The sequence below is a fragment of the Heterodontus francisci genome, chromosome 7 (genome assembly GCF_036365525.1).
Source record: "Heterodontus francisci isolate sHetFra1 chromosome 7, sHetFra1.hap1, whole genome shotgun sequence".
In the NCBI taxonomy this organism is placed as follows: Eukaryota; Metazoa; Chordata; class Chondrichthyes; order Heterodontiformes; family Heterodontidae; genus Heterodontus; species Heterodontus francisci.
The window spans coordinates 34,059,793-34,075,659 of record NC_090377.1 but is presented as its reverse complement, the minus strand read 5'-3'; the positions used below and the strand labels follow the sequence as shown (position 1 = coordinate 34,075,659).

The 15,867-nt window shown below is 43.1% G+C and overlaps 2 protein-coding genes across 16 annotated transcripts in view; both read right to left on the bottom strand.

The window, feature by feature from the left end:
* LOC137371796 (TCF3 fusion partner-like) overlaps positions 1-3,582 on the bottom strand; it is a 75,833-nt gene extending 72,251 nt beyond the window's left edge. The window contains exons 1-2 of the mRNA XM_068034676.1: positions 3,546-3,582; positions 3,210-3,360 (exon numbers count right to left, since the gene is read on the bottom strand). Of these exons, the coding sequence (XP_067890777.1) occupies positions 3,210-3,360; positions 3,546-3,582 (188 nt within the window). The remainder of the gene's footprint in view (positions 1-3,209; positions 3,361-3,545) is intronic.
* Positions 1-15,867, bottom strand: part of gtdc1 (glycosyltransferase-like domain containing 1) — an 872,535-nt gene that overhangs the window by 597,308 nt on the left and 259,360 nt on the right. The window lies entirely within an intron of this gene.

Sequence of the window (15,867 nt, the reverse complement as noted above, 5' to 3'; positions counted from 1 at the left end):
CTCTCTCTCTCTGTTCCCCTCTCTCTCTCTCTCCCTGTTCCCCTTTCTCTCTCTCTCTCACTCTGTTTGCCTTTCGCCGTGTCTCTCTCTGTTCCCCTTTCGCACTGTCTCTCTCTGTTCCCCTTTCTCTCCCTCGCTCCCTTTGTTCCCCTTTCTCTCTGTATCTCTGTTCCCCTTTCTCCCTCTCTCTCACTCTGTTCCCCTTTCTCTCTCTCTCTCTTCCCCTTTCTCTCTGTATCTGTTCCCCTCTCTCTCTCTCCATGTTTCCCCTTTCGCACTCTCTATTTCTCTGTATCTGTTCCCCTTTCTCTCTCTCGCTCTGTTCACCTCTCTCTCTCTCCCTGTTTCCCTTTCTCTCACACTCTGTTCCCCTTTTGCACTATCTCTATCTCTCTGTTCCCCTTTCTCTCTCTCTCTCTGTTCCCCTTTCTCTCTCTCTCTCTGTTCCCCTTTCTCTCTCTCTCTCTCGTTTCCCCTTTCTCTCTGTATCTCTGTTCCCCTTTTGCACTATCTCTCTCTGTTCCCCTTTCTTTCTCATTCTCTGTATCTGTTCCCCTTTCTCTCTCTCTGTTCCCCTTTCTCTCTCTCTGTTCCCCTTTCGCTCTCTCTCCCTGTTCCCCTTTCTTTCTCTCACTCGCTCCCTTTGCTCCCCTTTCTCTCTCCCTTTGTTCCTCTTTCTCTCTCTCTCTCTGTCTGTTCCCCTCTCTCTCTCTCTGTCTGTTCCCCCCTCTCTCTCTCTCTGTTCCCCCCTCTCTCTCTCTCTGTTCCCCTTTCTCTCTCTCTCTCTGTTCCCCTTTCTCTCTCTCTCTCTGTTCCCCTTTCTCTCTCTCTCTCTGTTCCCCTTTCTCTCTCTCTCTCTGTTCCCCTTTCTCTCTCTTTCTCTGTATTTGTTCCCCCTCTCTCTCTGTGTTCCTTTCCCTCTCTCGATGATCCCCTTTCACTCGCTCTCTGTTACTTTCTCTTTCTCAACTCTGTTCCTTTCTCTCTCTCGGTTCCCCTTTCTCAATCTCTCTCTCTGTTCCCCTTTTGCGCGCTCTCTCTCTCTTTTCCGCTCTCTCTCTCTCTGTTCCTCTTTCTCTCCCTTTCTCGCTCGCTCTCTGTTCCCCTGTCTCTCTCTCTGGATGATCCCTTTTCACTCCCTCTCTGTTCCTTTCTCTCTCTCGACTCCTTTTTCTCTCTCTGTTTCCCTTTCTCTCTCCCTGTTCCCCTTGCTCTCTCTCTCTGTGTTCCTTTCCCTCTCTCGACTCTGTTCCTTTCTCTCTCTCTCGGTTCTCCTTTTTCTCTCTCTATCTCTCTGTTCCCCTTTCTCTCTCTGTTCGCCTTTCTGTCTCTCTCTCACTCTGTTCCCCTTGCTCTCTCTGTGTTCCTTTCTCTCTCTGGATGATCCCTTTTCACTCCCTCTCTGTTCCTTTCTCACTCTCTCTCTCACTCTCTGTTCCCCTGTCTCTCTCTCTGTGTTCCTTTCCCTCTCTCTCTCTGTCCCCCTTTCTCTCCCTCTCACTCGCTCCCTTTGTTCCCCTTTCTCTCTCTCTCTGTTTCCCCTTTCGCACTCTCTCTCTTTCTCTGTATCTGTTCCCCTTTCTCTCACTCGCTCCCTTTGATCCCCTTTCTCTCTGTATCTCTGTTCCCCTTTCTCTCACTCTCTCTCTCCCTGTTTCACTTTCTTTGAATTAGAATTAGAACATTACAGCGCAGTACAGGCCCTTGATGTTGCGCCGACCTGTGAAACCATCTGACCTACACTATTCCATTTTCATCCATATGTCTATCCACTGACCACTTAAATGCCCTTAAAGTTGGCGAGTCTACTACTGTTGCAGGCAGGGCGTTCCACGCCCCTACTACTCTCTGAGTAAAGAAACTACCTCTAACATCTGTCCTATATCTATCACCCCTCAACTTAAAGCTATGTCCCCTCGTGTTTGCCATCACCATCCGAGGAAAAAGACTCTCACTATCCACCCTACCTAACCCTCTGATTATCTTATATGTCTCTATTAAGTCACCTCTCCTCCTCCTTCTCTCCAACGTAAACAACCTCAAGTCCCTCAGCCTTTCCTCGCAAGACCTTCCCTCCATACCAGGCAACATCCTAGTAAATCTCCTCTGCACCCTTTCCAAAGCTTCCACATCCTTCCTATAAAGCAGTGACCAGAACTGCACGCAATACTCCAGGTGCGGTCTCACCAGAGTTTTGTACAGCTGCAGCATGACCTCGTGGCTCCGAAACTCGATCCCCCTACTAATAAAAGCTAACACACCATATGCCTTCTTAACAGCCCTATTAACCTGGGTAGCAACTTTCAGGCAACACTCACTCTCTGTTCCCCTTTTGCACTCTCTCTCTCTGTTCCCCTTTCTTTCTCATTCTCTGTATCTGTTCCCCTTGCTCTCTCTCTCTCTGTTCCTTTCTCTCTCTCTCGGTTCCCCTTTCTCTCTCTCTCTGTTCCCCTTTCACTCTCTCTCTGTTCCCCTTTCACTCTCTCTCTGTTCCCCTTTCACTCTCTCTCTCTCTGTTCCCCTTTCTCTCTCTCTCTGTTCCCCTTTCTCTCTCTCTCTGTTCCCCTTTCTCTCTCTCTCTGTTCCCCTTTCTCTCTCTCTCTGTTCCCCTTTCTCTCTCTCTCTGTTCCCCTTTCTCTCTCTCTCTGTTCCCCTTTCTCTCTCTCTCCCTGTTCCCCTTTCTCTCTCTCTCCCTGTTCCCCTTTCTCTCTCTCTCCCTGTTCCCCTTTCTCTCTCTCTCCCTGTTCCCCTTTCTCTCTCTCTCCCAGTTCCCTTTCTCCCTCTCTCCTGTTTTCCCCTTTCTCTCTCTCTCTCTGTCTGTCTCACTGTTCCCCTTTCTTGCTCTCTCCCTGTTCCCCTTTGTCTCGCTCTCTCTCTGTTCCCCTCGCTCTCTCTGTTCCTCTCTCTCGCTCTCTCTGTCCCTCTCTCTCCCTTTTCCCCTTCCTCGCTCTCTCTCTCTGTTCCCCTTTCGTGTTCGCTCTCTGTTCCCCTTTCTCTCTGTTCGCCTGTCACAGTTGCAAAGAGCGGGAATGCTCAGCAGATAGTTGGTCAGTTCTTTTTAAAAACATCTCGCTATCAGTTTCATAGTTGACAGCTGTTGCCATCGGGTACAGCCATTTCCAATCAGATTCGGTTTTTCCGGTGGGGTCCCCGAGTCTGTTGGGGAACTGCCTTTCCCGGTGTCAGCAGCTGTAAGTTATGAAATTGACAGAGCGATGTTTTCAAGAAGACAGCTCTGTAAGAAGACGACAATGGGAATTTTCTCAACTCCAGTCACGCTGAGGATGTGGAACGGCCCCGGGAACAGTTTACATTCGCGGGCCAGTTGGAAACCTTTGGCGGGCCAGATCCTGGCCAACCCTGAGATAACACAAAGAAATGCATGACATCTACCACCACCAACTATCATCTCCCAATTCAAAACATTGCATAATTTCTCTCCTCTCAACTTGACACGCCTGTTTCTCGATGAAAACACTACATGGTAATAAGTGACTTGAGGAAAGAATGAGCTTAACGGGTCTATTGGGCTTTTCTCAGCTCACATTTATGTTTCTGTGCCATGTCCTTCTTTAACCTCATCATTCAACTTGAAGATGACGTTATGCTAGTCATGCTGGGGAAAAAATGTCTTGCACAGCGACGTGCTGACTTCCAAATATGCAAAGCCTTTTCTAATTTTAACACTGAACAATATAAAGGTCCCATCCCCACATGTCCAGAATCTATACCGAAAATGGATGTTAATTCTATCTCCTTTTATATATGTGTTACTTATACACTACCTAGAACTGTACTCCAGGGAAAATGTTGTCACTGAGACTGCCCTCAATGCAACCCTGTCTCTGCCAGTCATGGATGAGCTGGACGTACAGCCAAGAAAATCGGAACTCAGTGACGCCATTGATTCTCTAGCCAGTGCAAAAGCCCCTGGGAAGGACGGCATTACCCCTGAAATCATCAAGAGTGCCACGCCTGCTAGACTTTCAGCTCTGCACGAACTGCTTTGCCTGTGCTGGGATGAGGGAGCAGTACCACAGGACATGCGCGATGCCAATATCATCACCCTCTATAAGAACAAGGGTGACCGCGGTGACTGCAACAACTACCGTGGAATCTCCCTGCTCAGCATAGTGGGGAAAGTCTTCGCTCGTGTCGCTTTAAACAAGCTCCAGAAGCTGGCTGAGCGTGTCTATCCTGAGGCACAGTGTGGCTTTCGAGCAGAGAGATCGACCATTGACATGCTGTTCTCCCTTCGCCAGCTACAGGAGAAATGCCATGAACAACAGATGCCCCTCTACATTGCTTTCGTTGATCTCACCAAAGCCTTTGACCTCGTCAGCAGAAGTGGTCTCTTCAGACTACTAGAAAAGATTGGATGCCCACCAAAGCTACTAAATATCATCACCTCATTCCATACAATATGAAAGGCACAATTCAGCATAGCGGCGCCTCATCAGACCCCTTTCCAATCCTGAGCGGCGTGAAACAGGGCTGTGTTCTTGCACCTACACTGTTTGGGATATTCTTCTCCTTGCTGGTCTCACATGCATTTAAGTCCTCAGAAGAAGGAATTTTCCTCCACACAAGATCAGGTGGCAGGTTGTTCAACCTTGCCCGTCTAAAAGCGAAGACCAAAGTATGGAAAGTCCTCATCAGGGAACTCCTCTTTGCTGACGATGCTGCATTAACATCTGAAGAGTGTCTGCAGAGACTCATTGATAGGTTTGTGGCTGCCTGCAACGAATTTGGCCTAACTATCAGCCTCAAGAAAACGAACATCATGGGACAGGACGTCAGAAATGCCCCATCTATCAATATCGGCGACCACACTCTCGAAGTGGTTCAAGAGTTCACCTACCTAGGCTCAACTATCACCAGCAACCTGTCTCTCGATGCAAAATTAAACAAGCGCATGGGAAAGGCTTCCTCTGCTATGTCCAGACTGGCCAAGAGAGTGTGGGAAAATGGCACACTGACACAGAACATAAAAGTCCAAGTGTATCAAGCCTGTGTCCTCAGTACCTTGCTCTACGGCAGCGAGGCCTGGACAACGTACATCAGCCAAGAGCAACGTCTCAATTCATTCCATCTTCGCTGCCTCCAGAGAATCCTTGGCATCAGGTGGCAGGACCGTACTACCAACACAGAAGTCCTCGAGGTAGCCAACATCCCCAGCATATACACACTACTAAGCCAGCGGCGCCTGAGATGGGTTGGCCATGCGAGCCGCATGGAAGATGGCAGGATCCCCAAGGACACATTGTACTGCGAGCTCGTCACTGGTACCAGACCCACCGGCCGTCCATGGCTCCGCTTTAAAGATGTCTGCAAACGCGACATGAAGTCCTGTGACATTGATCACAAGTCGTGGGAGTCAGTTGCCAGCGATCGCCAGAGCTGGTGGGCAACCATAAAGGCGGGGCTAAAGCGTGGCGAGTCGAAGAGACTTAGCAGTTGGCAGGAATAAAGACAGAAGCGCAAGGAGAGAACCAACTGTGTAACTGCCCCGACAACCAATTTTATCTGCAGCACCTGTGGAAGAGTCTGTCACTCTAGAATTGGCCTTTATAGCCACTCCAGGCGCTTCCCCATTGTCTCTCGAGACAAGGAGGCCAAAGAGTACTTATTTACTAAATAATAAACATTTCATTCCGGTAATAGGCACATTTTCCCTCTTTTTTTTTGTTCTAGACATAATGAAGTGCTGAGAAGGTCTGGCCACATTGATGCACTCTTGCTGCTACCTGTAAGTAACATCTTGAGTTTGAGGTAAAGGAAAATGGCAAATGCTGGAAGCCTGAAATAGGATCAGAAAATGCAAGAGATGCACAGCAATTCAGTCAGTATCTAGGAGAAAAAGATGGGTTAAATATTTACAACATGTTTAGGTGAAATCTTTTTGACACTCATAATATTAACCTCCTTCTGATGTTGATTGGTCATGTGTTTCCAGCATTTTGTTGTTATCTTGATTCTTCAGTCCTATTATCAGATTTGCATTATTCAGTATATCATCTAACTTCAAAAAACAGTTTCTACAGAAGTTTTTCTTCAGCTTCTGTAGCTCATTCATGGAAAAGTTGTACAGATGCACTACATACAATGAAAAGAAGGATTTGTTTGCAAGGTCTGCATCGTGGTTTTTGTTCAGATCCAAGTATTTGTCTGGCACTCAACACCGCAACAGGATGCAAGGGCATAAAATCCAAGTACGACTGCGCGTTTCTCATGGCTACATCTCCATCCGCATTACTGCCACCTTAGCAATGGCAGGTATGTAAAATAATAAAAGTTCATCGTGGTTCCTGTAGAGCACAGACCAGATGGGCTGAATGGTCTGTTTCTGTGCATTTATGTAATATATATTGCTGAGGTTGATATGGTCAGTTAACATTCTACCACTTCTTTCTGATCAAGCAACCAACTGTCAAGCGTTTATGTGGAATAAAGATCCTTCATTCAAAAGTTAAATTGTTACTTTGAGGAATATTTCTGACAAAATAGAAAACTGTTGCATTTAGGTATAAATATGTCTGTCTATAACTCTATAATTCAGCTAACATAAATCCTTATTGTTGTGTACTGCTTTTTAGTATGAAAATTATCAGAAAATAAAATAATTAATGCTTAATGGTTCTACTTCTATGCAATCTGTTAAAATGATAAAAAAGACATTTTCCAAACTGATTGGTTTTAAGAAACATCAAACAAGGCTTGCTAATATTTATGTCTGAATATGTTTTCAACATTTTTAATCATTTACCTTTGTGAACACTTAATTAAAATTACAAAACCAATTCTAATCTGGAGTCCAATTAATATGCAAATATATGCAAATGTGGTAAAACTAGGTGGTGATTAAGTAGAGGACAGTTTATTTTATGTATACTTCAAGTGCAAAAAAAACAAACAGATCTATCTTCCTTCTAGTGATTCCATTGGCACATTGTTGTGTTTACAGAGTGACTATGGAGTTTATAGCAAAAATCTGCATACTGTGACAGTGTAAACACAAAGGATTTATACTCCAGAGTCATTCTCCTCAAAGGCTGCAGACATGCAATGAAGTCATTCTTTCATATCTCAAATCTCAGTAAGGTCAATGCAAAGTTAAATTTCAGGGTGCTTATTTACATGGTCATATATAATTCAAGTCACTCTACCTCTGCGAGGCTGCACTCATTTAGATAAGCTTTATGCAGTTTACTATATAACACAAAACTTTGAATAACTCTGAAGGAAATGGTGCCCTTCAGAGTTTACCAGTATTTAGAGAGAACTGACTGCTGTGGATATCCCATCAGTAATGTATGCTTAACAGGAGGGATGCCCGTCAGTATATATTTTTTTTAATTTCGGTTGCATCCATTTCCATAGTCCGACATTTTTCTTCATAGAAACTTCAATAGCATTCAAAATTATTAAGCAGTTCAAGCTTGGGGGTGGGGGGGATCCTGATTTGATTCCACTTTGTTGCGTTGATATCAAAAATCTGCTAAATCAACTTTGAAACAATTGTCAAACAGTCCCCATGTTTAGCAGACTTCAGAAGTTAATATCTCTGCAGCAGAATTCCATCCAATCCAGGGCGCTGTTTCCAATTCACTTATTAATGGGAAGTGCTGCTCAGTTTTAAATATATTAAAATCTCTAATTGTGGGGGATATGCAGCATTAAACAGCATCCCTGACTAAGAAATTCTACAAGTTCATATTAAAATTCAAGGGTTGGCTGTAATTAAATACAGTGGGATTTCCTGCAATTTTTTCCCTCTAATCATTTTTGTTTATTCATCTTTTAAACTTTACTTTCAGTCATCTATTCACTGATCCATCAATTTAAAAAAGAAAAAAAAAGGCTCAAATTCACTGAGATTACCAGTTGGTTGAATTTTAATTTGTAGAATTGGTCTGAAAGTGATAAACAACAGCATTGATGAAGGGGCCCTTAAAAGGATGCTACTGACTCCTTACACTGGCCATGCCAGCGAAGTATCATTTACAAGCGAGGGGGGACAAGTTAAACTGTATCAATTATCCTGCCTCCTGGACCTCCAAAGTACTCTGTGAGTATAAGAGATAGCATAAGCCATAATATCCAAAAAGACAAAAAATGATCATGAGCCTACGGCCGGAATGTAGAAAGAACACTTATATGGCATCTTATCACATCTCTCAGGATATCCCAAAGCACTTCATATACAATAAATTACTGTAAGCAAATACATCAGCCATTTTGCATACTGCAAGATTCTGCAGATAGCAAGGAGATGAATTACCAGTTAATCACTTTTTTTGCTGATGATGATTGAGGAAGGGACATTGGCTAGGACATTTGGAGGAATGCTTGAATTATAACTTGCGGTCTTAAACATCCATCTTAACAAGCAGATGGCAGCATGCTTTAACATCTCATCTTAAGAGTGATAGCTCCAGCAGCGTAGCACTCCTTTAGTGCTGTAGTGACATCTAAGCCTAAATTATGTGTTCAATTCTTGAAATGCAGCTTAAACCAACAACCTTCAGCCTCAGAGATGACAGTGCTACCAACTCTCAAGTGCCAAGTAGGAATCGTGATGTGAGATCACCTCTAGGAGGCAGTCTTGCTACAACTGGTACATTGCAGGCTGGGCTAGCACTTGCCAGAAAAGTAGTGCATTTTTTTGGGGACATAAAGAAAATCATGTTACTCAGTTCATACAGTGGTAGCAGAATGTTTTCAGGTTGAATCATTTCCTGAACAGCTTGTGCAACTCAACTGACCTGCTGCCACATTACGTTTACCTTACGGTGAGGTCATAGAGAGAGATACAACACTGAAACAGGCCCTTCGGCCCACCGAGTCTGTGCCAACCACCAACCACCCATTTATACTAATCCTACATTAATCCCATATTCCCTACCACATCCCCACCTTCCTTCAATTCTTCTGCCACCTACCTACACTAGGGGCAATTTACAGTGACCAATTTACCTATCAACCTGCGAGTCTTTGGCTGTGGGAGGAAACCGGAGCACCTAGCAGAAGCCCATGCAGCGGCCACAGGGAGAACTTGCAAACTCCGCACAGGCAGTACCCAGAACCGAACCCGGGTCGCTGGAGCTGTGAGGCTGCGGTGCTCACCACTGTGCCGCCCCAAGTATCTGCTAAGGTTCAAATTTTGCTATTTCTTAAAACTTAATTTTTGAATACATTTTTTTTTAAAAGGTGGCAGCAAAGGTGATCATGCTGTTATAACCTCAAATGCTTATAAACAAGGCAAGATGCCTTTTATTTTGCTTTCTTGCTGATTTTTCTCCATCAATTTTCTCTCCTCCAGCTTTTAATGAAGGTGTTGACTCCTTGCTGGGGTACAGACACACAAGCAGTGAGCACCTTCCTGGAGCACACTCGACAGCAAGTTATTCTATGACAAAGAGCATCACACTGGAACTTGATACTGTCCTTACCCATACACAGGCATCTTTCCAACAAGAGTCACTAGTCAGTGATCAGGAGCAAGAACTCTGGTGGACTTTTCTAGGATCTGCCCAGTCATTATTTTAAGGAATTTCATGTTTCGGTAGATTTTAAACTGCCCATCCGGGGGAACAGTGTAGTTAAAGAGTTAAAATTGGGTTTGGAAACTTCCCCCACTGGTCCAAAATGTTTACAGTGGTCGCCATTTAAATTGGCAACATTTTACAGTCAGAGCATTATTTATGACACAGAAGGAAGCCATTCAGTCCATCGAGTCCATGACGGCTCTCCATAGAGTTATGCAGTCAGTCCCACTCCTGGCTCGATCCTCGTAGTCCTGCAAGTCGATTTCTCTCAGGTAGCCATCCAACTTCCTCTTGAAGTCATTGATCATCTCCGCTGCCACCCCACCTCCACCAATCCACCCTGACCACGAACATATCTGACCTCCCTCTCATTCCTGGTTTACTTTTCCGGGGCCTGTTTCAGTGAGTCCCAATTTCCACCTTAAGTTAAAATCGACCCCTTCATCTTATTACTGAACTCTTTAAAAGGAAAAGATTGGCAACACTGGAGAAAAACAACTTTAAAAACATCCCTGCAGTATTAAGCAACAGCAAGCCACAGTACTTGTGCTTACAATCCGCCTATATTCATAACTATCCCTCCTCTTTCCCCTTTCGACAGTTTTTTTAAAAAACAGCATTTCCTCGTCGATAACATGCCTGCAGTAAGCCTTCCAATCTTTAAAGCCTTAACTAGCAGGTAGTTGTACTGTGGCGATTTCAGTGCTGTAAATAAAAACACCATCTATAAACAAATTAGACTTGCTCATGCAAAAAGCCCTGCATCAGTCTCTAGTTTAAATCAATGTGAATTTATATTGTAAGTGCAAACAAACAGAATCTGATCACATTCTGTCTCAAACTATGTGTCGATTAGTTCTTTACTTATGAAAGTGCTCCACACTACCAGTATTCCTACAAAGGCATTCTCAAGCATCCTTTCATATACAAGTAGTCAGGCTCCTGAAAGACAGTGCTAACTGTAAACCTGTACATACAGAGCCCAGGATTATACAGGAGAACGTAACAAGAGCAAAATGCCTTATGGAGAAAACCTCTGGCATTTAGATATCAAATGGAACCAATGTCTACTGGGCACACTTACCCAAATCAGTTTATTAAAAGTTGGTCTATAATTAATATAAATTTAGGACACATCTAGCAAAATTACTTCTGCTCATAATTAAATACAGCATACATCATAGAATTTCTAGTCACCAACTCCAAATTATTTGTCAATAAACCTAGGAAAAGGATGTCAGAATTATTAATTCTCTTGCGCAACTATGCAATAACAGAATACTGGGGGAGATAGATAACACAAGAGTAGGGAATAGTACGTTATTCGGAGAGGTCAGAGTAAGGGACAAAGTAATAAAGTCTGAATCAGGGTTCATGTATGTGGTTAATAAGATTGGTGAGGTACAGGCGCAGGTTGCCATGTGGAAATATGATGTTGTGGCTATAACAGAGACCTGGCCCAAAGGAGGACAGGACTGGGTGTTAAATAGTCCTGGATATAAGGTGTTCAGGAAAGATAGTAAAGGGAAAAAAGGGGGAGGGTTGGCAGTATTGATTAAGGAGAGCATTGCAGTGCTGGAGAAAAAGTATATCCCAGAAGGGTCGAGGACAGAATTAATTTGGCTAGAGCTAAGGAACAAAAAAGGTGCAGTTACATTGCTTGCTGTTGTCTACAGGCCACCAGCTAGTGGGAAAGACATGGAGGAACAAATCTGCAAGGAAATTACAGAGGTGCACTAATTATAGGGTAGTTATAATGGGGGACTTTAATTATCCAAACATAGACTGGGATAATAGTAGTGTAAAGGGCAGTGAGGGGCAAGAGTTCCTAGAGTGTGTTCAGGAAAATTTTCTACAACAGTATGTTGCTAATCCAACAAGAAAGGAGGCACTGCAAGACCTGGTTCTTGGGAATGAAGTGGGCCAAGTGGATCAAGCATCAGTAGGAGAGCATTTAGGGGATAGTGATCATTGTATAGGCTGACTATGGAAAAGGACAAAGAACAATCCAGAGTAAGAATAATTAACTGGGAGAAGGCCAACTTCAGTGGGACAAGAATGGAGCTGGGGCAACCAAATTTTTGGAGTCAAAAGCTGGCAGGAAAACCAGGAGATGAACAATGGGCTACCTTCAAAGAAGAGATAGTTCGAGCACAGGCAAGGTATGTTCGCTCGAAGGAGAAAAGTAAGGCAAAAAAAATACAGAGCTCCCTGGATGACAAAAGAAGCAGAGATTAAGCTAAAGAAGAAAAAGTGCTCATGACAGATGCTAGGTAGAAAATACTGTTGAGAAACAGGTTGAATATAGAAGGTCCAGAAGGGAAGTGAAAAAGCAAATAAGAGAAGCAAAGAGAGAGCATGAAAAGAGACTAGCAGCTAGCATTAAAGGAAATCCCAAAGTTTTCTATGGGCATATAAATAGTAAAAGAGTGGTAAAAGGAGGAGTGGGGCCGATTAGGGACCAGAAAGGGGATTTACACATGGAGGCAGAGGGTACAGCTGAGGTATTAAATGAATACTTTGCATCTGTCTTTATGAAGGAAGAAGATGCAACCCAGGCAATGTTGAAAGAGGAGGTAAGTCAGACGCTAGAGGGGTTTAAAATTGATAAAAAGGAAGTATTAGATAGGCTGACTGTACTTAAAGTGGATAAAACACCAGGGCCAGATGAGATGCATCCAAGGATACTGAGGGAAGTGAGGGTGGAAATCACAGAGGCACTGGCCATAATTTTTCAGTCTTCCTTCAACTCTGGGGTGGTGCCAGAGGACTGGAGAACTGCAAAGGTTACACCCTTGTTCAAAAAAGGGTGTAAAGATAAACCCAGCAACTACAGGCCAGTCAATTTAACTTCAGTGGTGGGGAAACTTCTAGAAAAAATAATTCGGGAAAAAAATCAATAGTCACATGGACAAATGCGAGTTCATTAAGGAAAGTCAGCATGGATTTCTTAAGGTAAAATCATGTTTAACTAACTTGTTGGAATTTTTTGAGGAGGTAACAGAAAGGGTTGATGAGGGCAATATTGTTGATGTGGTGTACATGGACTTTCACAAGGCGTTTGATACAGTGCCACACAACAGACTTGTGAGCTGAAGGAACGAAGGGGACGGTAGCAACATGGATATGAAATTGGCTGAGTGACAGGAAACAGTAGTGGTTAATGGATGTTTTTCGGGCTGGAGGAAAGTTTGCAGTGGAGTTCCCCAGGGATCAGTGTTGGGACCCTTGCTTTTCATGATTTATATTAATGATCTAGAACTTGGTGTACAGGTTATAATTTCAAAGTTTGTAGATGATGCGAAACTTGGAAGCATTGTCAACTGTGAGGAGGATGGTGTAAAACTTCAGAAGGACATAGACAAGTTGGTGGAATGGACAAACAGGTGGCAGATAAGGTTTAATGCAGAGAAATGTGAAGTGATTCATTTCGGTAGAAAGAACGTGAAGAGACAATATAGAATCAAGGGTACAATTCTAAAGGGGGTGCAGAAGCAGAGGGACCTAGGTGTATATGTGTATAAGTCATTGAAGGTGGCAGGACAGGTTGAGAGAGCAGTCAGTAAAGCATACAGTATCCTGGGCTTTATTAGTAGCGGCATAGAGTACAAGAACAAGGAAGTTATGTTGAACTTGTACAAGACACTAGTTCGGCCTCAGTTGGAGTGTTGCATCCAATTCTGGACAGCGCATTTGAGGAAAAACATGAGGGCATTGGAGACAGTACAGAAAAGTTTCACGAGAATGGTTCCAGGGAGGAGGAATTTCAGTCATGAAGATAGATTGGAGAAGTTAGGACTGTTTTCCTTGAAGAGAAGGCAGAGAGGTGATTCGATAGAGGTATTGAAAATCATGAGGGGTCTGGACAGAGTAGATAAAGAGAAACTGTTCAGATTTGTGAAAGAATCGAGATGAGAGCACACAGATTTAAAGTATTTGATAAGAGAAGTAAAAGTGACATGAGGAAAAAGATTTTCACACAGCGAGTGGTTAACGTCTGGAATGCGCTGCCTGAGAAGGTGTTGAAGGCAGGTTTAATTGAAGCATTCAAAAAGGAATTAGACAGTTATATGAAAAGGAAGAATGCGCAGTGTTATGGGAAGAAGGTAGGGGAATGAAACTGAGGGAGTTGTTCTTTCAGAGAGCTGGTGCAGACATGATGGGCCAAATGGCCTCCTTCTGTGCTGTAACAATTCTGTAATAAGAACACAAAGCACCGCAACAGGCAGTGCTAGCAGGTCTTATGGGCATCAAAACTGACTTGAAAAAACCCAACAACTGAAATTAAAACCATATGCCAAAAGATGCGAAGGAGCAATTTTAAAGAGATGATCTACTCTTGGGGTTCCAATGGCTGTTATAAATCACTTAAGCTTCACCCTTTTTTTTATTCATTCATGGGATGTGGGCATCGCTGGCTAGGACAGCATTTATTGTCCATCCCTAATTGCCCTCGAGAAGGTGGTAGTGAGCCGCCTTCTTGAACCTCTGCAGTCCATGTGGGGTAGGTACACCCACAGTCCTGTTAGGAAGGGAGTTCCAGGATTTTGACCCCGCGACAGTGAATGAACAGCAATATATTTCCAAGTCAGGATGGTTTACCTTGAAACTCTTGTTTGGATTACTGGTTTGTAATCACTCCCAGGTACCCATTATGCTCTATTTCAAATGTGCTGATTCATACTGTGAACAGAAATCCTAGTTACCATCATACTTTATCTGCATCCTTCAGCATTCATAGTATAAATAAGGTACTCAACCTCTCTCCAGTAAAAATTGAACTTTTCGTTACGATTAGTCTTGTAATAAAAATAAGAATTTACTTCTGTAGTATTAATCCTGAATTTTGTCAGCACTTTGTGAAGCGTAACCTTTCCCACCAAAAACAATCTACAACATAAAGCATGTTTAATTGTTAACTCCTGCAACTGCAAACTGTGACGCGACAGGAGTCCTTAGTACAGCTGGAGTGTGAATTCTTGTTTAGCTGTTAGAGGTAGTTTGGTCTGTAATCTGCTGGATAATAACACACTTTTTGCTCAAATTTCCACTGATTGGAACTGCTTCGTGTGCACTTCATTCAGAGAATACCACTGAGATATGAGATGGCTATGACTGAATAACATATCAGCACTATACCAAATGTAAAACTCATCACATCCAGGAAACATTTTGTACCATTGCAAGTAAATGTTTTAAAGGAGCAGTGCATCTCACATTTGTATTTATTTATTTAGTATCAAACAAGAGTTTAAAAAAATTATCCCATTCCTCCAGAATGTTGTAGATTGATTTTTTTTTTTAAAGTAAAATGTTCTGGTAAAACCTGTCTCCAGGTCAACCCTAACAATAGGCTCAGTAATATTCCTATGACATTGGTTCGTGCCCCAGGGGTTGTCTGAGGCATGAGGTCAGGCTATAGGTAAAGCAGCAGCAAGCAGTTGCAATCTGCTCAGCCCAACCACAATGAAAATGCTAGATTTTGCTGGATAGCAGAAGCTCTATTCTGCTACAACTGAGCCACTTGAATTTTCTTTCAGATTACATATAGAACAGTTATGGACATTATAAAGCCTGTAAAATAACAATGCCGATTCAGACATAAAACTCCTGCAAAGGAAACGGGTGCAAACAGTCTTAAGGTGCTTTAATGCCACATCAGTGCAATTGATGGAAGGAGTCCTGACCTCCCTCTGTTGGCTCCACTCCATAGTGGAAATAAATCAGGCTCCATTATTCCAATAATATCACAGATCCGCTAAAATGTGGGTCTAGAAATCAGCTGATGAGATAAAGGAGCCATCTGCAGTAATGTAAGTGCCAGGTCTCTGCACACTATCAGACTGCCATGACCCAAGCAAAGGAAGCATCAAATTTTCTACTTTTATAATAAAGTACTAATCTAAATTTCTGAAGGTAAAAAGAATAGCATTTTATTTCTTTAAATGTTGGTTATTTTTCTTCATCAAATATATCTTTTTCCTACGGCTCCCAACTTTCTATTCTGTAACACAGTGATTATACTAGGCCTAGAAGCCAAAACAACAGCGACTTCACCTCTGTATTTGATGTGAAGCACTTTGACACCCCAAGAATGTGATAAAGCACTATATACATGCAATTTTTCTGTAATAGAGCTATGAGAATCAACATAGGCACTGACTTCACCATTGAACAATTTTATGACAGTCCAGTATCTTAGACACCAGAGTAGCAAATATAAACTCAGATTCCAAGCCACTGATCTCCTGATCTGAATCATATAATGATGAGGTCGTGGCAAAAGATGGCGAGGCATTTCCTTGCAGTGGAGGGAGGC